General features: G+C 40.4%; 1 protein-coding gene across 1 annotated transcript in view; it reads right to left on the reverse strand.

Moving 5' to 3' along the window:
• Positions 1-462: 462 nt before the first annotated feature.
• SLC16A14 (solute carrier family 16 member 14) overlaps positions 463-23346 on the reverse strand; it is a 44452-nt gene continuing 21568 nt past the window's right edge. Inside the window, exons 4-5 of the mRNA XM_072618114.1 lie at positions 13003-14004; positions 463-726 (exon numbers count right to left, since the gene is read on the reverse strand). Of these exons, the coding sequence (XP_072474215.1) occupies positions 575-726; positions 13003-14004 (1154 nt within the window). The 3' untranslated portion in view covers positions 463-574. The remainder of the gene's footprint in view (positions 727-13002; positions 14005-23346) is intronic.

Genomic DNA, 23346 nt, shown 5'->3' on the forward strand with positions numbered 1-23346 from the left:
CTATGACTATTGAAAATGTACTGAGATCGTTTTTTGTGAGTGACAATATTATAATCTTCAGAATTTCTTGAGAAAAATATAAACTGCATTCATTTCTTTATCGTAGAAATATTTTTAAGTTGTACAAAACTACTTGAATCTTGAGCATATGCCAGTTTTATTGTACACTGATACAATAGTAATTCTCTACAGGTAAGAGTTGGTTCAGAAATCTAGCCGCAGTCTTGTGCTTACAAACCAATTTATCAGCCTGTTTATGTTAAGTAGTCTGATAAATTTTTCTTCTTTTTTCCCCCCAGCTCACAAAGGAAGTGATTGTAAAGAGGTTAAAAAAAACCAACAACCTTTCTCTTTTTTAAAAAAGCAAGCTCTGAGGGCCCTATGTGCAACAAGGTATTTGCTTTTATGAGGATGTTTCTGGAAATTCTTGAATAGCTCAGCTTTGATGTATCATGTCACCTGTATAAACTCAGCTGGCATTCAGAACAGTGCCTGCCAGAGTAGTGCCCTAAATGAGATACCTTTGTTTCTTTAGGGTAGCAATGGGGTGCTGAGAACTCCGTTTCAAATGGCACTAAACATGTGTGCCTTCTATGTATTTTTTTCTTGGTTTTTCCTTTAGTTGGATACAAGGCTGGATAAGTAAAAAGAGCATTCCCACCATGTAAAGCAAGCCGCATATGTAGAAGGAAAAATCATATTTTTGGGTGATGTCGTAGATCCAACCTGCAAGAAGAAGAAAAATGGGGAGAATCAGTGTACAGCCCATGACAAAAACAAATCCAAGAAGTCTTTTTTGTGTTTTTCTGCCATCCCTCTTTATGTGTCTATGTCACTTAATACAAATATATATATAAGGCAAAATCATTTTACTTGGTAATGTTTCAACAGGACTGTTGGAACATTTCCTTCATTTGTCATTCTTCCATCTCTGCTTTTAATTCTAAGGGTTCATCCTGGGTTTTTGTCCTTAGATCACAGAAGTTCACAGGCAGACTTTAATTAGAACCACAGGACTAAGCTGTATCGAAGTTATTTTATTTATGAAAAGAATTCGAACATTTAAATGTTAAGCATTAAGTTCTTCCATTTCAACAAGTGATTTAATAATAATGAACATTTATGCAGTACTTAAAAGGTTTGTAAAACACATTAAATAGATCTCATTTGATGCTCAGAGCCACCCTTTGATCTGGTGCTATTATTATCCCCATGCTACATTTGAAGAAACTGAGGCCGACGGATTAAGTGACTTGCCTGGGATCACACAGCTAGTAAATGTCTGAGACTGGATTTGAATTTAGGGTGTTCCTGATACCAGATCTGAAGATCTATCTGCTCGCCGCCTCCGTGAGAGATGAGGTTATAATTAAGTACTTTAAAATGTAATTTCCTGTTCCCAGTTTCAAAAGATGAAAATGCATAAAAATGAAGACAAAATGCAAAAAACAAAGACTAAATGCATAAAAATGTATTCTAAATCTTCAGCTATGGAGCCATAGTTGAGTAAATTGTTTTAAGCAAAATAAGATTTCTTAGGAAATCCCATCTTTTGTCACCTGTGAAGAGTTCTACCAGAGAATGTCTCCTACCTGGCTCATGTCAGAAGTTCAGAACGGCTTCAAAATAAACATCCCTCCCCACCCTCTGCCCCACCATGTTACTTGTATTCTCTTTTCATGTAAAATCACCATAAAAAGGAGGGAAAGTCATTTTCCTGGTGACAAAATAACTCTTGGGACAAATATAATACAAAAATAACATACAGTACAACAAAAACAGCATTTCACATTTCTATAGAATCTATGATAACTCTCTTAGGAAACATCATTATCCCTATTTTACGATGAAGAGTGGGATGCTCTGGAAGATTTCAAGTGACTTCTCCAGGGTCACACAGCTAGTATCTGAAACAGGATTCAACACAGAGCCCAAATATCACTCATATGCAGGGGAGGTCCTCAATTCAAGGAACACATAATCGGCAGGTCTATTTCCAGAACTCTTAGGACCCTGACCTCTGCTTTCAGATCCTGCCTTTATGTTCCCTATCCTTTGTCCTCCACACATTGGGTAATGCAGGGCAGGATGGATGGTATTTTAGGGGCAGTTTTTGACCTTGACCTCCATGATGAAATGATTCACTTCCATAGACAAAGTTTCTAAGAATCAATGTACTGAATAAATCTTTCCAGCACTGCTCTCCCAAGATATGATCTCAACACTGTAATTCTTTGCACTGGACCCAAACTTGCCTCCCAACTGGCTCATATCAGTAGTTCAGAACATCTTCAAAATAAACGCCACCCTCGCCCCATCCAACCATGTTAATTGTATCCTCTTTTCATGTGAAACCACCATGAAAAGGAGGGGAACTTGTTTTCCTGGTGAACAAAATAAACAGGCAATTGTCTTCTTGAGATGAAAAAAATACTATTTGGTATTTAGTTTTTATGTGTAGACTCTTGTCCAGTGCAATCTGACTTCTGAGTTTGGGATTATTTTGTACATTTTTGAAAGAAGTGAACTGAGTATGTTTTGTTGGACTGGCTACATGACAATGCCTGGAAATGCTAGAGGCAAATTGGGTCCTAAAGTTCCCAGAGCTGAATGGTGATGCTGAAACCAGAAGCCAGGGTTTGGTTTTGTTTGTTTGTTGGGTTGTTTTTTTTTTAATTGGAAGTATGGTTTTGTTCTCAAGTTTTCATAGCAAAGCTGTGTGATTTTTCCTGAGTCTTAGAAAAACACTGGAACTGAGCATTTGTTATCAGTCTAAGTTTTTTGGGGGTAAAAAAGAAATAAATTCATTTTCCTGGGTTAATTTTTTCCCCCAATTCATCTGTGGTTGTAATTCTTTGTGGCAAAGCCTGAGCTAGTTGTGATTTCTAGTTGGCACGTGGTGCAATTGTGTACCCCTCCTGCCTTGCCTCTGTCCCGCTTTGGGGGAGACAGTGCCAGAGATGCCACCAACTCTAGCAGCACTGTGATCATTAGGTTTCACTTTTCTTCCCTACTTTTCCTGAATTTCTGATTCATGTAAGGTGGCTTGACACAAAAATTGGAAATAAATAGTCATTAAGCATTATTAAGTACCTACTGTGGATCAGGTGCTGGGGATAGAAGGAAAGCAGTACTGCCCTCAAAGAGTTTATAATCTAGTTAGTGTTTCTTGGTATGTGTACATATATGTACATATGTGCATATATGTATTGTTTTTCAGTCAAGTCTGACTCTTCATGATCCCATCTGGAGTTTTCTTGGTAAAGATACTAAAGTGGTTTGCCATTTCTTTCTCCAGTTCATTTACACAAACACACACACACACACACACACACACACACACAATTTCGTGGAGGCAGGAAAAGTTTGTATTCTGGGCTCAGACATTTCCTCCAAAATGTACATTTTAAAAATTCCAGTTACATGGAAGGTGGTTCTTGGCGAGAGAAATCCTAGCCACTCGGACTACACAAATATCTCCAATTTATCTTGCATATATCTTGTTTATTCATAGTCATTGGCATGTTGTCTCCTCCTTTAGACTGTGAGATCTTTGAGGGCTTGGATTGTTCATGATGAGGAGTGGGACGCTCTGGAAGATTTTAAGTGACTTCTCCAGGGTCACACAATTTTCTTTGTATCATCAGCCCTTAGCAAATAGTAGGTGCTTAATAAATGCTTGTTGACTTAGAAGGTGATTATCCTACAGAACAGATAGATTCTTGATAGTACAAGTACAGAATGTCTTTAATTAAGGTCCTGTGATCATACAACTCCTAGCGGACAATAGCTAAAATGAGGAGGCTCAGGGTCAGGGAAGAATTCCTGATCCCTTAGGGTATTTATGATGATCCACCATCTTTTTTTTTTTTTTTGGTAGGGCAGTTAGATGGTTCAGTGGATAGAGCACCAGACCTGGAGTCAGGAAAATTCATCTACCTGAGTTCAAATCTGGCCTCAGAAACCTACTAGTTGTGTGCCTCTGGGCAAGTCTTTGCCTCAGGTTCCTCATCTGTAAAATAAACTGGAAAAGGAAATGGCAGAGCACTCTAGTATTTCTGACAAGAAAACCTCAATGGAGTCATGAAGAGTCAGATACAACCCAACAACAATGTCCATCCATTTCTAGGAGATGCTTCCTCCACAGAGACTGACAATGAAGAAACTTTTTTTTAGGGATTATTAAAAGTTTTTTAAATTCGAGGGGCTAAGGGCTGGTGGAGCTGAGCAGGTATAACTTAAAAGGCAGCAAAAGCCCTGTGAGATAACCACTACTGCCAGAAGCCTTTCCAAGCCCATCATATAATAGAAAGGACACTGAACTGTAAGGGAATAAGGACATCTGAGTTCTAGACCCAAACCTTCTACCAACTAGCTGTATCTCCTGGCATGTCATTATGGCGTTGCTCTAATTATCAATTTCCTCATCAGCAAAATGAATGGAATTGATTAGATTAGGTTATCTTTAAGGTGCCTGGCTTCCAGTTCTAGTATTCTGTGATTTAGGGACCCCTGATCTATTCTCTAGACTTCTAGGATGCTACGTTAGATCCTTAGACTAGTAAAAGCCAGGGTAAAAGCACCTGCCCTGCTACAGGGGTTCTGAGTAGAAGCCTCTGCTTACATGACTATCTTGTTTAATCTGTCATGATACGCTCACTGGGTACGGTGGCACCAGGGAGGCTGAGACTGGTAGATCTCAAGCTCTGGACTTCTGAGCTATGCTAATCTGGTATCTGCATTAAGTTTGGCATCAATGTGATGAGCCCCTCAGAGTGGGGGGGGCGGGCATCAGGTTATCTCAGAAGGGGTAAATCAGCTAGGGATGGGAATGGAGAAGATCAAAGCTCCTATGACTAATAAAGAGTGGAGAGGTCAGGTCCATGAGTGGTTCCTGAACTACTCAGTGAGGCAGGGAGACATCGTCTCAAAAAATAGTAAATTAAATTTTTATTTAAAAAAAAATCCATCATAACAGACAAGCCACAAAGAGACTATGTGAAATCCCAAACTGTTATCTCTAACCATCTGGTCAGGTTGGCAGAATGAAGGGCCTAATAACAAAGATCCTCACATCTTTTATCAATATTACAGCAAGGAGTAGTATAGGAAACCCCCTTCAATGAACAGAGAAGGCCTGGACACTACAATCCTAATTCCAGTAATTACAGTTAAGTCAGCACTGAGCTCTAGGAACAACTAACTGGATCATGCCAAGGAGATATGCCCATTATTCAGGGAGCCAATGAGCAGTTACTAATCTATTTGCCAGGCAGAATCATAGACTCTCAAAAGTTGGAAAAAGTCTCAGTCCAACCCATCCATACCTGAACTAGCATCTCTTCTACAAAATGTCCTATGAAGAACAGTTAACAATGGTGATACCCCATAACCCATCCAACCTCCCATCTATCTTCCTAGGCAGCTTATTCATTTTTAGATAGTCTAATTATTAAGATTATTTGGATAGTCTAATTATTAATGTCAAGCTTAAATTTATTATGTCCATTATCTGGATGGTTTATTACATCATGTTTCAATCTGACTTCTCACAACTCCTCCCGCTGTGGTCAGAAAGAATAAATCTATCCTCTCTGATATGACAGTCCTTCAAATACTTGAGGATAATTATCAGATCCCCCTAAATCTTCTCTTCTGCCAATGCAATGTTTTCAAGAGATTCTCATCTGGCATGATATCAAGTCTTCCTTGGGACATTCTTCAGTAATAATGTCCTTCCTAAAATGTAGAATCTGAAACTGGATATAATACTCCAAATATGGTCTAATTAGAACAGAGTAAAGTGGGACTCTCACTTTCCTAGTTAAGGACTATGCCTCCCTTAATGTAATTTAATATTCCATTAGCTAAAAGTCTGTCATATCATAATGCTGGCTCACATTCAGTTTTTAGTGCCCTAAAAACATCCAGTTCATTAGATGAACTGTAGCCCAGACACATAGGATCATAAATTTAGAGCTGAAAGGATCCTTGGAGGCTATCATCTTGAACCTAAAGTGTAAGACTTAACATGACTACTAAATTTCAGTTTATTACTCTTGGCCCCCATATTCTAGAGCCTGTCAGTATCTTTTAGGATCCTGACCCTGTCATCCAATGTGGAAGCTATATCTCCCAGCTTTATGCCACCTGCAAATTTAAAAAGCATTCAAAAAATAAAATCAATGCAACTGGAATCAGAAGAAAAGATACAGATTGGGAGGAGGATTCTTTGCATTGAATGTGTCTGACATCTAAAACTTATAGGGAGTTGATGTGTAAGGGGCACTGATGTCTGCACTAAGTTTGGCATCAATATGGTGAGCCACTGGGAATGGATGACCAATAGACAAGTGGCCAAACAACATGAACAGTTTTCTAAAGATGAAACAAATTACTGGCCATCTAAAAAAAGATGTTCAAAATCACAAATATTAGGGGAAATGTAAGCTAACACAACCCTGATAGGCCATCTCAGGCAGATGGGGAAAGAATACTTGACATGGAGTCAGACTAACTGAGCTCAAATCCCCAGGTCTGGGCTTTGCTACCTATGTGACTTCAGACAAAGTGGGTTAAATTCTCTCAACCTCAGTTTCCTCATCTGTAATAGAAGGGAATTGGACTAGATCACCTCTGAGGCCCCTTCCATCTCTAAGTCTATGATTTTATGAGCATCATTTCACATTTACCAAGCTAGCTAAGATGCCAAAAGACAAGAAAATCCCAATTGGAGGGGCTTGTGGAAAGGCAAAAATGCTAATTCACTGTAGATGAAACTGTAAACTGTGCAAAGAAAGCTATCAAATAATTTCTACTTTTTAATCCAGAGAGTCCACTACTGAGACTACATACCCTTAGGGAATTTATTGACAGCAAGAAAAAAGCCATATGGACAAATATGTTCATAGCAGCATTATTTGTTATAAGAAAAATATGGAAACCAGATATATACCCAATGATGAGGGAATGGTTGAACAAACTATGGGATATGTCTGTTATGGAATACCTGCACTAAAGGGAATGATTAGTCTGAAGAATTCAGAGAGAGAGGTTAAAGACTCCATGGGGACCTCCAACAACACATATCATCTCCCAAACCAACTCTTTAAGGATCAATCAGACATAAGGAATCCCACCCCCATTTTCCCAGCTAAAATCTCAAGATGTTAAGAGCTGGAAGGCAACTTGAAGAAATTTATGTCAAGCCCTTCATCTCACAGATGAGGTTACCAAGATCCAGAGATCAAGGGACTTAACTAAAGTCACTTAGCAATTTAGTGATGTAGTTGGAACCAGAACTTGGGCTCTTTGCCCTTTGCACAATACCTGACACACAGTAGGTACTTAATAAATATTTGTTCCCTCCCCTTATTTCTACTATACCAAACTCTTTCCATCTTTTCATCCCAACTTACCAATATTACTTTAAGTTACTGAAAAAGGCTGATTAATCGTCTTGGGGCCCAGTCACCCATGAAACCAAGGTGGGGGCCCCTGGAAGGTGTTAACCTTTGACCTAACCTATTCCTCTCTTTCCTCCTACATGGCCTTCAGCATTCAAAGGCTAACATGCATGACCTGGCTATTTGTAGGACTCTCAGGTGGTCCCTTCAGTCCCAGACTGGGCCGATGTCCTTGGTGGGGGTTACAAGAGGAAGTAGTCAGAGGCCATCATCAAGAAGGAAACCAACCTGTCCTTGCAGGAAGACTACCATGATCACCACATCCTTTCTCCACTCATCTGAAGCAGACACCTTGTCCCTGCATACTTGCATGAGCACACCATTACACTCGGCCCTCAGAAATAGAGATCCCAAGGGGCTGTATGCATTCACTCACCAAGCACAGGGCGCTTGAGGACTTTATCTTTAATCATATGAGATGCATTTATGAAACCATCACCAAACTAGATCTGTGAGGTGCATGGACCACAAGGTGCTGATGCAAGTAGAGAGTGGCTCATAGGAACTTTGGGTAGAGACTCTGAAGGAAACAAACTGTCTTTCATAGGATCACAGGTTTGAGAGTTGGAAGGGACTTCAGAGGCCAACCTCCGAAGGAGAGATGAAACTCATTCTGTTTGTTCAGAGGGTAGAATCAGGAGCAATGGGTGCAAGTTATTTAAAAAAAATAAGACAAACCGAGGCTTGATGTTATGAAAATCTTCCCAATAATTAGAACTATTTGCAAGTGGGACAGGCTGTTTCTAGAGATAATGGGCTCCCCTTAACTGGAAGTCTTCATGCAGAGATTTAATGGCCCCTTTGGGGCTATGTTGTAGGATATGTTGTAGCAGGGATGCCTTTTCAGGGATGAGTTCTGTTAGATGGCCACTAAGGCTCCTTTCATCTCTAAACTTCTATGCTTCTGTGAAACAGTAAAATTAAACCTACTGAAAAATGGCACCCAATTTCTCTGACACTGGGTGGGTCAACTGGTCATTTGAAGGTGCTTTGTGCTTCCTCTGTTATTATGCTTTCTTGTTCTATGAAGCTCTGTCCTCAGTTATGGACAAGCCTCTCTGGGCTCCCATTCTATGACTGTAAAAACTCTTTTGTTGATGTTGTCCAGTCATTTCTGTCATATCCAACTCTTCATGAACCCATTTGGCAAAGGTACTGGAACGGTTTGCCATTTCCTTCTCTAGTTCATTTTACATATGAGGAAACTGAGGTAAACAGGGTTAAGTAATTTGCTGAGGGTCACACAGACTGAGGCTGGAATTGAACTCAGGAATATGAGTCTTCCTGCCTCCAGTCCCAGCACTCTATCCACTGTGCCACCTAGCAGCTCCTAGTAGCTAGCTCTTGAGCCTGGTCAAGTTTGTGAGTACTTTTTGGCCTTAACCTCATCAAAGTGTTCTCTTTCCTTTTGGCCTAAACTATGGTCCCATCTCCCCAGGTTCAGGTGTTTGTTCCACCCTTTCAACTTGTTAATGGGTGAGAACTTGACAGCTGTCATCTATCCATAGAGTAATGGTGAATGAAAGATGACATTCTGTATTCAAAATGGGCACGTTGAGTGTATGGTGGTTTGTTTGATGCTTTGTCTAACTTTTAGCAAAAAATGACAAGTTCTGGGGCTTCCTGGACCAATTTGTCATAATCAGTTTGAATGATTTCTTAGTTGCTTGCTCTGAATAACTGTAGACAACATACCTTCAAAGACTAAATGTATACAGGAGGTCATACTGCAAGGACTCACTAGGGGGCAGTCAAGAGTCAAGGACAGGTACCATATAGCTAACAATCTAGGTGGATGAAACCAGAGATTCAGGTAGAGATAAATTTCATCAAGGTCAGGGCAGGTATAGAATATGCAAGGAAGAAGCTAGGCACACCCCTGAGCTAGGCTAATATACCAAGGATGAGCCAGAGGTAATTAGCAGGGTGTGGTAAAAGAGCACTTGACTTTGGAATTAAATCCAAGTGAGACCAATAATTAACCTATATGGCCTTGGGTGAATCACTGCATCTCCCAGTGCCTTAGCTTTCTTATCTATAAAATGAATGAGTTCTCCTCAGTGTCCTCTATGGACCCTTTCTTTCATGGGCCTACAATATAGATCACTTCCAGCCATGCTTTATCTTATATTTCCCCTTACCCAATCCCCAACATCTCACCAGATGCTCCTCTCCCTACATCCTTTTCCAGCTCTCAAACTGTAGTCATAACAATGCTTCCATGGCTACTGGAAAGGATGTGTCAATCTGCTCCCTTATCACTCTGCTCACCGTCCCTGAAACTTTTCACACTCAATGTTCACTGTAGCCACCATTCTTCACTATATGTATTGTTTCTTTTTTTAGAATATAAGCTCCTTGAGGGCAGACACTATGTTCACTTTTGTATTTAAATTCTCAGCATTTGGAACTATGTGCTAGGCACATAGTAAGTGCTTAATCAATGTTTCATTCATTCACTTGAGCACAAGTGGACTGGCCTATGGTGGCCTAATCCTGAAGCATGCCCAAACATTTTCTGTCTAGTTCCAGTCCAAGTAACCCCATGGAAACCTGTCAGGGAGCCTATTTTAGGTCATGTGGGATTAAGGGACCAGTACTATATGATGACAAAAAGTCTCCCAGTTGGCTGTAGAGCCTAAAGAAGTAAGTATGCTTACAAAAGAGACAATCTGCCCATCTATCACTCTCATTCATTCATTCATTTGTTATTCCATCCTCAAATAGGTCTGCTTAATGGGGACCACTCACAAGTGTCCAGTTCACAGTCAAGTTGGGATCAATGAGAGGCAGGGACAGGTTCTGAATGAAAACCACAGAGTACCAATGCTAGGTATCAAGATGTACTGTTGAACAACAGCAGTGGTAGATTTTATTTCCCTGACTATTATAGGTCATAGTGAGTAGCTGCGGGCTCTGGCCAACAGGGATTTAAAAGCTCACTTGCTCAGGGAACTATACGGGGGCCTGAAATTTGTCTGTTGTCATAATTCTAAATAATACCACCATGTCTGTGAAGTTGAAAGGCCAACAAAGATATAGCCCACAATCCTGAATACTAAGTACTAAACTAGGACAATGTACCATCAACCTCCAAAAAATGAATTCCTCTCATGCATTCAACAGATGGTGCCCTGGAAAGTCAGTGATCTTCTGCTGTTCCATAGTGGCAAGTACATTGAAAGGTTCTTGGATTTGCCCAATATGATCAGTGGTTCATTCCACAATTCTTTATACTGAAGATTTCTCTGACAAGCCAACTATGGCAGCATGGAATCTTCCAGGAGGCTGCTGAGGTTCACCCAACATCTCTATATATACACAATGGTGCATCACCTCTGTACCTTTGCCCTTGCTGAGTCCTAAGCCTGGAATGCTCTCCTCCTTATCTCTGCCTCTTAGAATCCCAACTTTCCTTCTTCTTGTCCTATATTCTCTGGCCTTGTCAGCCAAACTCTTCAAAAAAGCTATTCTTGCTCTTGCCTCCATTTCCTCTCCTCTCATCTAGTCTTTACAATTTGACTTCTGATCTTACCACTCAACTGAAATGACTCTCTCCAAAGTTACCAGGAATCTCTTAATTACCATCGATTGCTTATTGCCCCAAGGGCAAGTTCTGCCTGCCTACCTGGCCATTCATACTTTAGTCCCATTGACTACATATCTCAAACTCTCACAACTTCATTCACCATCTTTAAAGTGAGATCCAGAACTATATCAAACACAAAATTCAAAGTCCAGAAAACCAGAAATTCCCACATATACTAACATGCCTGGCTGACTGGAAGGGTTATAAGTTTAAGGTCTATTGGAGGGTTGGGAATATATCCTGGGTGACCCAATCTTTACATCATACAAGATCTGATTAACCTAGGTTTTGAGGACCCCACCACTGGAGCAATGAGAAGAGGGATGATGTTAGGGTCCCCATGGAGGAAGGGGGCCATTACACAATCCTCCCAATGTCAAGGAAACCACACATCCAATACCTAGTCCTCTGGCATACTTCCATTCCCAATCTATGTGGAGAAGATGTCCCTGAGAGAGGAGACTCAGAATGAAGGAGCTTCACTAAACACACCACCATGGGCATTTTAAGTTCTAAGTAGCTGGACACAGAAGGCGAGGCCAAGCAGACAGGTCTGGCCTCTAGTTTAAAGGACAGCAAAAGTCCTCAGTCATGACTGTTTCCTGTTTTCTGTGACCACAGGTTCCAGGAAGGTCTGCTGAGATCACCCTGATATTGAACGATGTACACCTTTCTTTACTTAAAGACTGGGCTTCTTCACCCTTCCTTGGTAGCTTGACATCTGATAACCCAATCAGATTGCCCGTGTACCCATAGTGCTTAATACCTGATGACCTAGACCAGCAGCCCAGACTGACCAAGCCTAGCTGCTCCAGCTACCAGTCATCAGTGCTTTCTAAAATTTTTTCATCACCATTATTTTTGTTGTTATTGAGTTATTTCTATCGTGTCTGACTCTCCATGACCCCATTGGGGGTCTTCTTGGCAAAGATACTGGAATGGTTTGCCATTTCTTTCTCTAGCTCATTTTACAGATGAGGAAACTGAGGCAAAACAGGCAACTGACTTGCCCAGGTTCACCCAGATAGCAAGTGTCTGAAGCCAGATTTGAAGTTAGGTCCTCCTGATTCCAGAGCTGGTACTCTGTTCACTGAGCCATCTAGCTGCCCCATATCCTCATCATAGAAACTCTAAAAAGGTACCTCCAGGGATATGAGAGCTATTATAAACCAAAAACAAATAGTGCTTAAATCCTTCCTGAAGGAAGACCCTGGTAACTTACTAAATACTAAGGGGCAAGAAAACACAGAAGGAATGGGAAAGAAAAAGGGAGCATGAATACATAAAAAAGGGTTTACAGCTTATTTCATTTCTTGAAAAAAAAAGACTACACAAGGCAGTTATTTGTAAATCTCATATCAATTTAGTTGAAGGGACCTTGGAGGTCACTGAATGCAACTCCCTGATTTTACAAATGAAGAGACTGAAACCTAGAAATGTGAATAGTCTTGCCCAGGATTACACAGCAGCAAGTAAAGGAGGGAGAATTCAAACCCACATCTTCCCTGCTCTGAGTCTAGTGCCCTATTTACTACTATAATTGTAAAGTGCTTAGTGCAGCACCAAGCACATAGTAAGTACCATATAATGATGTTAGCTGCCATGATGATGATGATTACCAGAGGGTTTTAATCTGAGGTTCTTGAACTTGAAATTTTAAAAAATAATTATTTCAATACATTTGTTTTCCTTTGTAATCCTAGGTATTTTACTTTATTTTATCCATCTGAAAATGTTATTCTGAGACGGGATCTGTTCAGAGCTTCATCAGACTCACTGCCCATGAGATTAACTGGTTGTGAGCCCCTGAACTGTAGCTGCCTCTTTTTTTTTACTTGCCATGAACTAAATGTAAAGCTTATAGACTAATACTGTGTGATCACCAACCCAAGAAGAGATGGGGTCATTTATGTAACCGGAACACTACTCAGACCACAAGCTATTTACCTGCAAACGGCGGTCCCAGCAGGGCAGATATTCCATTGGCACAAATGATGATGCCGTAAGCGTTTGCAAGGTGTTCTATGCCCACCAGATCTTCAGTCACCACCGGCATGAGGGAGAAGTAGCCGCTGGAAAAGCCTATCAGGGCACACATCGCGGCCAGGCTGGCATAGGTGTGCATCAGCGGCAGAAGGAGGATGCTGATGACGAGACTCAGGTTCGCCAGCAGAAAGACGTTCCAAACGCTGATGCAGGGCAAGTCGGCCACGATGCCAAGGATGACTTTTCCGAAGATATGAACTATTGCTATGATCGAGGTCAAGGGGAAAACATCGTTTTGTTCAGACAGATTGTACAGCTTGACTATTTCTGGGAGATGAATAAAGGGAATTACAAAGCTGCTGTAGGCGAAGAGAGCCCAGAAGATGAAGGCTACGAACATGCGGTTGGTGAACAGGGACGCGGCTCCGAAGTAGCTGGAGTACCAGTCCCAGAAGCCCTTCCTGATTCGGAGGGTGAGTCGGCTCACGATCTTAAGAACCCGCAGGGCATACATGTTCTTTCCAAGTCGCACCTTGTCTTGGCCCTTGCTGTCCGGGGCTGGGGAGTTACTGAGCATTTCTTCCTTGGCCGGCCCGTCCTCTCTCTCTTCTGTTTTGTTACAGTGCCCGTTCGATTTTATGGACTCCGTTGAATGGGACAGAGGGACTTGGAGATCCCTCTCCCCACCTTTGCTTGTAAGGATTTCCTTGTGTTGGGTCTCGTTGGGAGGGAGAGGCCGCATGAGTGCCCCGCAAACGCACAGGTTCAAAGACACGGCCCCTTGGATGAACATCGCGCTTCGCCAACCGTATTCTGAGCAAAGATACTTCAGTAAGACGGTCATGAGGAAGGTACCGAATCCTGTCCCGGTAGTGCTAAGCCCCTGAGCTAGGGCTCGCCTCTTCTGAAAGTACTGCCCCACCATGACCACCGCAGGGAGATAGACCATACCGCTGCCGAACCCTGTCAATGGATTATGGAAAGGAAAATGAGACATAAAAGGGCATGCTTTGATTTGAGTATATTTAAAGCACTTTTGGCTACCTGTAGATAAAGCCTAAAGGCAATTTCTGGCCACAGAAAGGTGGTATTTCCTCCCTCCACTTCAACTTCGCTTTCTCGCTAATACATACTAGACTAAGGATAAAATACATTTAAATAACACTATTTACAGATTTTCTGTTTGGGCATCCAGGCAAGTAACTATTTATAAGGGTGACCAGGAGACATTTGGGGGTAATTTTCAGAAATTACAGTCCAATATGGAAATATGTTTAATATGATTGTACATGTATAACCCATATGAGATTGCTTAGCGTCTTGGAGAAGGAGGAGAAAGGGACAGAGGGAGAAAAAAGTATGGAACTCAAAATCTTATAAAGGTGAAGGTTGAAAATTTTACATGTAATTGAAAAAATACTATTAGAAAAAGAAACTGAAGTCAGGAATCTGATCAGGGCATAAGTATGTACTGGAATCACAGTGTAAGGAGCTGGGAGTTCGGGTTTTTATCTCTATCAGTAGTTCTTCAACTTTTTTGCTGCAGGATGCCCTAAGTCCCTCCCCATGCCAAACCATCCTCCAAACAGTAGCCCAAGTGATTTGCTAAAATACAGGGCTGACCAAGTCACTCCCTCTTCCTAACTCCATAAACTACTCTAGCCTCAAGGATGAACTATAAAGTCCTTTGACATTTAAACTTTTTATAACCATCTTTCCAATTTTCTTACACTTTACTCCCCTCCATATGCTCTATGATTCATGAACTTGTCATTTCTTACATACAACATTCCATCACCCATCATTGTGCCTTTGTACTGCCTGGGATGCCCCCATTCCTGGAATGTTGTCCCTTCTGACCTCCACCTCTAAGAATCCCTGGATATTTTCAAGTCTCTCTACCACATCTGCAAATGGCCCTTTCTCAGGGTCTTGCCCTTCCCCCCAGCTGCTCATATTTTCTCCTTTGCAATTACCTTCCATGTAAAGATATTGTATACATTACTAATTATGTCACCCCCTTAGAGTGAGAGTTCTTGACAGCAGGGCCTAGGTTTCTTCCTGCATTTCTTTGTATACCCATCCCTTCCCACAGTCCCTGGCACATAACAGATACTTTATAAATGCTCGTCAACTTGATTTCATCTCCCCGAGTCTTGGTTTCCTCATCTGCAAAATGAGGGGATTATACTTCATAACCTTTAAAGTCTCTTCCAGGCCTATTTCTGTGATATGTTTTATGATTTGGTAACTATATTAATAGTAAATAGTAAAAACTGTGTCTTGGTTTTCTCATCTGTAAAATGACAGGGTTGGACTTGGTCAACTCTAAAGTCTCATTCTGCTCTATTTCATAATTTGGTAATGATATTAATAGTCAATGAAAAGCAAGTTGTTACAAACTGGCCAAGCTGTTGGATGCCTTTGTTTTGAGAAGAAGTACACCATTTTCAGAAGAGGAACACCATAGACTGTTGAAAACAGCATAGTTTCTTTTCTTTGTTGTTCACTCGCAGCTTACCCTGAACGTGGGGTGAACAAGACCCCTCCCCACTGAACCATCCTGCCCCTGTCCAGATACTTCAGCGTTAGCGCATAGGTTTGGTTCACATTTGGAGCCCTCTAACACAAAGCTCATAAAGGTCCCTGTGTACTTGTAAGTTCCAAAATAAAGCAGATTCTCAAAGGAGAGGGAACTTGTTATTTATTGATTCCTCCTTGCAATACTGAAAGTGCTTGTGCTTAGTTGTATTTCTACCTCTGGTGGTCAATGACAAGAGGCAGCTAGGTGACAGAGGGCATTTGGAGTCAGGAAGCCTGAGTTCAAATTCCATCTCAGATATTAGCTGTGTGACCTTAAGCAAGTCATAACTTTTCTGATCCTGATTCCTCATCAGCAAAATGGGGATAATCATAGCACTTACCTCACAGTGAGAAAACGCAGGTAAAGGGCTTCAGAAAACTTAAGTGCTATAGAAATGTGAGTGGTGTTATGAATGATGACTGGAGAGCTCTGTCTGTCTCCCATAACATCTGGCTTAATTGTGTGACTTCACAGCATCTGCTTTTACCTTCATTTGCAAAGACCTTTAACCAGATCTGGCCAATATTCACCTCCCTGGTTAAGAACCTTCTCTGAATTGGTCTCCTAGTAACTGGGGTCTCTTACAGAATTCTGTTACTCCTCATTTATAGAGACAGCTCTGATAGTTAAATTAGGCATGAAAAGAAGGCTGTTTCTGTGCTACCGTCTTTTTATGTATCCTATGAAATAGAGTACTCAGATGTTGGATGATACGAGTCATTGGGCCATCCCTGATGACCCAATGGATGACCACCACTGGGCCAGAGGGCCATGCCTGAAAGCACGGAGTGGATCCTTGCAAATCACCTGGCAGAGGTGTTGCTGATCCAGAGTTCAGACCCTGAATTCTGACCTAACATTAGAATATGGAAGAAAACTGGTTAAAATAAATACCATGTGTGGCTTCCAAGGAGAGGTAAAGCCACACAGTAGGGAGGGCCATCCACAGATCTCCAACCAAGTCCTCTTTCCTGTTCTTACTATGTGACTCTGGACAATGCTTGGGCAATTTCCTAAGACTATACATTACAGAGGAGTCATTGATCTGCCTATATAGAAAATGTTTCCACAACGATAAAATCATACATCCTGATTTTCTTCCTGCAACTCCCCGCCCCCAACCACCCAAATTCCAAGGGCACATAAGGCATTAATCTCCAAATACCTAATGATTCTCTAAATCTTAATGATTCAAGTAAACTAGAACTACATTTGATATGTATTTGGGGGATAGTGTACCTCAGGTTTATAGAGAGGGAAGTAACTACTGTTCTAATTATGCTGTCTCAGTAAATATCTTTGCGTTGACCTACCTAGGTCCACTAGCTCAGAGTGAAGGGTTGCTCACTGGTGGGGGTCTTATTACCTACAGCTTAAGGGAGAAAACATACGAAGACTACCTTTGAAACTTGAGTGTTATAGCTAAGACGCAAGTGCAAGTTATGTATGTTGACGGATCTAGATAGATAAACAGATTTAGATATGGGTGACTACATGTATACATAGAGATAAATATGTATATGTGTATATATGTATCTAATCTATACACACACAAACACACATACATACATACACAAAGGAAGAAATATTTTGGTCCGAATCTGTGATTCCTGAATGTGAGGAACTCCTCCCTTTCACCCACACAGAATGCAAATTGTTGGTGGTTTATTGTCTTGGAGAGTTTTCTGGAGTCACCGAAAAGTTATTGCCCAGGATCACACAATATGCGTCAGAGTCTGGACTTCAACACAGATCTTCATGGCTTTGAGGTGGGCCCTCTATCCTCTATTGGCATTATTTTGGATAGGTGTTTTGTGATGATAGTATAAACACAATACTTCAAAAATTTCTACATAAAAAAAATTATGAAGTAGCTTAAAAAAAAAAAAGATGTCTCAGAAGTTTGAACACAAGTGTAGAAGTGATTCTAATCCTCTGTGCAGTAAATATATATATGTATGTATATATATATATATGTATGTATGTATGTATGTTTCTGTCCCAGGAAGGAAAATGATCAGTGGACAAAATAATATCTAATCCCATTTTACTTCACTATTGAACTGAATAATGATGCCACATCTGCTCTGCTGTCACTTAGCCCTTTCCAAACAGTGCCTGAGCTGCAATAGGCGCTTGATAAATGTTTTGATTAACTAATTGATTGGTTTTTGCTCTCACATTAGTGGGATGTAGTGGTCAATACTGTCCTGAATTTGAATTCCAGCTCTGCCATTTATTACCTATGGGATGTTGGGTAAGTCACTTAATACTTCTCAGTCTCAGTTTCCTTATCTGTCAAATGGGAATAATGATTTTTGGTACTTACCTTATAGAGTTGAATAAAAACACTTTTAATCCTTAATGCTCTATGTATATTTTAGCAATTATAATAAGAACCATGTGCTCACAGAAGGCCCAGGGGCTTGTGGGGCTCAGTACAAAGAGGTCAAAGAAGGGCCAGACTTTCCTCCATACTATTCCTACTGCTGCAGAGGTAGGGGTTCACAAATGTAGAACACCGCATATAATGTCAGATTTTTTTTCATTTTCTTTGAAAAAATTATTTGTTATAAGCAATGACTCTGAGAAGGAATACGGGGAGAAATGTAGGTGATAAAAAAGATAATAGTAAAAATCCATTTTAAAAAAGAAATACTTCCTCCCCCCCCAAAAAAGTATTTTCTGCACAATTTTTTTTGTCCATACTTTATAACACAATCCGAATCAACATCTTTATTTTGTTATGAATTCTTTTTATTTTTGTTACTGGTAATTGAGCTTTCCTCTTTTTTATAAATCACACTAGCTAATGATTTATCAAGTGAACAAATCAATAAGCATTTGTTAAGTGCTTACGATGTAGAAGGAACACATACGGTAAAAAAGTAAAAAAAAAGACATTTCCTGACCTTACGGAACTTTCACCGGAACAGAAAATTTATTGTTTCCAGCCCCTCCCAAAGAAGTTCCTAGTTTTGTTTATTAATTTAATGCCTTTTTTTGGGGTTGTTTTCCATTTTGCTCATCTCTTCTTTGACTTTCAGAATGCACTACAGGACATGAATGACTTACTGTTAACCACTAAGCAGCAGCTGCATCTTCTCTATTTCTGAGTGTTCTCTTTTCTCAGAGATTGGGGCAAATATCCCCATCTGCTTTATGAGAAACAGCTGCCTCTCAGCTGAGGGCCCTTAATCCAGGATCTGGGAACTTGTTTTTTTGTTTTAATATTTTGATAACTTTCAATTTGGTTTTCTTTGTAATTTTATATGTTTTATTTTATGCATTTAAAAACATTATTCTGAGTAGGGGATTGATCATACCCTTCACCAGATTGCCAAATGGGTCTATGAGACAAAAAAAATAAACAAACAACTTAACTTCTGATCTAAAGTAAGTCAACCTAACCCCTTGAGAGTTAAAATAAATAAACAAATTCAGTCAACCAATGTCTGTTTTGTGTCTCTATAATATCACATAACAAGTTTGGATTTTTCCTACTTAATTGATAGAATATAGACATGCCTCATTTGTAGTAATTGGAGATGTAAAGATCCAGAAGAAAAAAAGAAAAATTCAGGAAAAAAATGCTTTCTTTGTGATTTTTCATTCCTCATCTCTCAAAAAAAAATCTGGAAAAAATATTTTGGGCTGGGAAGAAAAAAAAAATCCCTTGATCTTCTAGTTTTTCCCCCAGGACCTTCAGCAGTAACTCATCTTTCATTTTAAAGGTACCTTGAAAATATAAATGAATGTCAAAAACCTCACTCCTGTGAAATGAAGCAATAAAATGTTTTCATGCAACCTCTCAGGAGGGCACTTTTAATAGATCCATGTGTTTGGGTGAGTAAGCTACAGTCCTGATTCCCATTAAAATAAATTATGTGGAAATCTCCACATAATGCACGAATTCTTCATCTTTTTTGTGTTATGGCCCCTTGGCAGTCTGGTGGAGCATATGAACCCCTTCTCAGGACAGGGTTTTTAAATGTATTAGGTAAAATACAAAGGCTTACAAAAGGAAACTAATCATATTAAAATAAAGCTGTTAAAAATATTCTGGGGGCAGTTAGGTGGTGCAGTGTATAGAACACTGGAGTCAGGAGGACCTGAGTTCAGTTGTGGCCTTAGATACTTACTTAGCTGTGTGACCCTGGGTAAGTCATTTAATCCCAATTGCCTCACCCCACCCCCAATTAAAAAACAAACAAACAAGTTCACAGATTCCAGATTGAGAACCCCTGATGAAATGAAAATATGTCCCAGCCTCAGCTGAAAAAGGTCTGAACTTCTCTCAAGTTAATATTCTACTCTGAGGTTTTCCTATATGGCAAGGAAATTGACCTTGTCTTCTGCAAGGCTATGTTCATGGAACGAAATCTCTGATAAAATGAAAGAGTTTAAAAATGGCCCAGTGGACAGAGCATCCCCTTATCATTCAAAGATCAGACTAAGTGTCGAGAGGCTTATTGCTAGAAGGCTAGCCACCAAACGCAGGAATTAATTTCGCCAAAGCAGCTTGTGTGTTGTTCAGTTGTGTCTGACTCTTCATGACTCCATTTGGGGTTTTCTTGGCAAGGATACTGGAGTGGTTTGCCATTTCCTTCTCCAGCTCATTTTACAGAAGAGGAAACTGAGGGTTAAGTGACTTGCCCAGGGTTTTACAGCTAGTAAGTGTCTAAGGCTGGATTTGAACTCAGGTCTTCCTAACTCTATCTACAACACCACCTCGCTGCCTGAAAACGGCTCATAAACACTGTTTACTGGAGTACAACTAGGATGAGAGCGAGTGTCTGTTGAGATGGAATCTCAGATGTCGTGAGTCTCCTGAGAAGACCTTCTCTCTAGTCTGTATGTGTTTTGTTTACACTTGTTATATAATAATGAAATAATCATTAGATTATGAGCTTCGTGAAGGCAGGGGCTGCGAATTTGCCTTTTTTTGTCTCCCCAGTGCCAAATACAGTGAGTTTTTAATGCCAGTGCACTAGGAGTATTTGGTGTATGATGTAACTGAACCTGACCTGTGGAAGCCATGAGCAGTAGGCCACCTGCCATCTTGAACACTTGAGGTCTTCCTTGGTAAAATAAATATGGGTTTCTTGAGAGCACGATGTGCTTACGTTTCTATGTGTATCCACTCAGAACAGTTCTTTAAACAGAGAAAACACTAAGTAAATCCTCCTCCATCTTTTCATTCATGAGTTTTCACAGCCCAGCCTATACAGGGGGAAAAGATGACCTAACCAAAGTGACATACTAGTAAGGGTCAGGCTTGGGATTTAAGTACAAATCCTCTAATAGGAAATCTCATAATCTTCCCTCTTTACTGCAGCTTTTTCAGCAAATTATTGACCTCAACGGATTAGACCTATAATTTCAGTGGGATAGGGAACTCCCAAGTGAGGAAATTGTTGTTACCAATGTTGATTGGCACCTTCTCTGCAACATGTAATCTTACAGAGTTGTCAAATGCACTGAGAGGTTGAGTGACTTATCTAGGATCACACAGCCAATATGTCAGAGGCAGGATTTAAACGCAGGTCTTCTTGCCTTCCAGATTGGCTGTCTTCTTTGGTCTGAAGCTAAAATTTTGTTAAGCTAGGTAATTTATAACCTAAAAGTACAGCTGTCTTTCTGATTATTGTTGGAATTAAGTCTGATTATAAAGAGAACATAATGAACATTTTAGATACAGAACATTATATTTTGATAACTCTGAATGTTAAGTGTTAAATTTTCCTTGTGCTCTCAGAAGCTAATGCTGGCTTGTTTTTCTGCAAAGTTCTCTTCAGTTTGACGCAGCCAAAGGGCAAAGGATGATGTGACTAATCTCAGTTCCAAAGAAACGTTCACAATCTTTGTAGAACATTTGATATAACATGTGGTTTTGGGAGGTGAACATGAAAACATTCTCATTGGAAGGTTGCCATGGAGAGAGCATAGGGCCTGGATTCAGGAAGACCTAAGTTCAAATCTGGCTTCAGGCACCTACTAGCTGTGTGTCCCTGGGCAAGTCACTTAACTTCTGATTGCCTCAGTTTCCTATTCTGTAAAATGGGGATAATAATAGAATTCACCCCCAAGAGCTGTTAAGAGGATCAAATGTAAAGTGCCTGGCACAGTGGTGGCTCATAGTAAGCACCATATAAATGTTGTTCAGTTGTTTCCCATTCTTTGAGACTGCGTTTAAGGCTTTCTTGGCAAAGATACTGGAGGGGTTTTCTATTGCCTTCTCCAGCTCATTTTACAGATGAGGAAACTGAGGCAAACAGTTAAGTGGCTTACCCAGGGTCACACAGCTAGTAAGTGTCTGAGGCTGCGTTTGAACTCACAAAGAGGAGTCTTCTGATTCCAGACCCAGTATTCTATCCACGGCACCACCTAAATTTAGAGCCAAAAGAGGTTTTAAAAGCCAACTAATCCAGCCCTAGTATTTTACAGATGAGGAAAGTGAGGCCCAGAGATGTAGGTATGTTTTAGCATGGGTAAGACCAGGCCGCTTCCATCTCTGAGAGCCTACGATCCTGTAACCAGATTGAGGAGATTAGCCACTAAAATGCTTTGCAACAACAAAGATGTACTTTCAGAGATGTTGTCATTCAAACTCTGTAGTTCACGTTCAGAGGCCAAATGTACACCATAATGTGGTCAGAACTAAACACGATACAGGAAGCTGCCTTTTGCCAGAGGAAATTGGGGGGGCCGTAGCAGCAGAACCACACAGCACACGTGGGTCACCCGGAAACCACTTGAAACCTCCACACTCCTGAATAAACATTCTGCCTCAGATGGACTTCTTGAAGTGCCTCTTTCCACACACACACACACACACACACACACACACACACACACATGCCCACACACTCATATATACATACACAAATACACACTTGCTCACATAAACACACATGCATTTTACTGATATCTCACTAAGTCAAACATGACTATAGGGAGAAAAACTGCTGTACTTCAAGTCATGGTACAGAAATCAAATGAGAAACTTTCTTAATGCATATGTTTCATTTAAACCAATTGCCTACCCTTGAATGAGCTCCTCTTTCAAAGAAGTAACAGTGAAAACACATTAGTACAGTAGGACAAGCACTGGTTTGGGAGCCAGAGGACTCAAGTTCAAATTCCCTCTCTGTTACATACTAACTCTGTCATCTTGAACGAGTCTGTTCAGTTTTTTTATCTGAAAATGAAGGCCTTGGACCAGAGGGCCTCTGAGGTCCCTTCTAGGCCTAAAGCATTATATCTGTATGCCCAAGAAATAATTTATTGTTTAGTTCTTTTGTAACCTGAGTTAATTCCCTTCTAAAATGTGAATACTTGATGATTCAACAAGCATCTATTAAATACCTGTTAACCAATCAATAAACATTTGTTAAGTTCCTACTACGTGCTATGTGCCTACTATGTGCCAGGCTGTGTGCCATGACTATTCATTTTTAGGATGTGCTGGAGATGCAAAAACGTAAATGAAACTGTTCCTGCCCTCAAAAAACTTAGAGTTTGAAGAGGAAGACAATACATGTGCATGTATATGTATGTATTTATATGTATGTTTTTATATATACGTGAATATATTAAAAGTAAGTAATACAAAATAAATGCTAAGGCAATTGAGGAGGGCACTAGTACAGCTGAGAAAATCAGGAAAGACCTCATGGAGGGGGCTTATTAAAGCCAAGGGATTTTCTGGAAGCAAGGCA

Source organism: Notamacropus eugenii, chromosome 6 (genome assembly GCF_028372415.1).
Source record: "Notamacropus eugenii isolate mMacEug1 chromosome 6, mMacEug1.pri_v2, whole genome shotgun sequence".
NCBI classification, from domain to species: Eukaryota; Metazoa; Chordata; class Mammalia; order Diprotodontia; family Macropodidae; genus Notamacropus; species Notamacropus eugenii.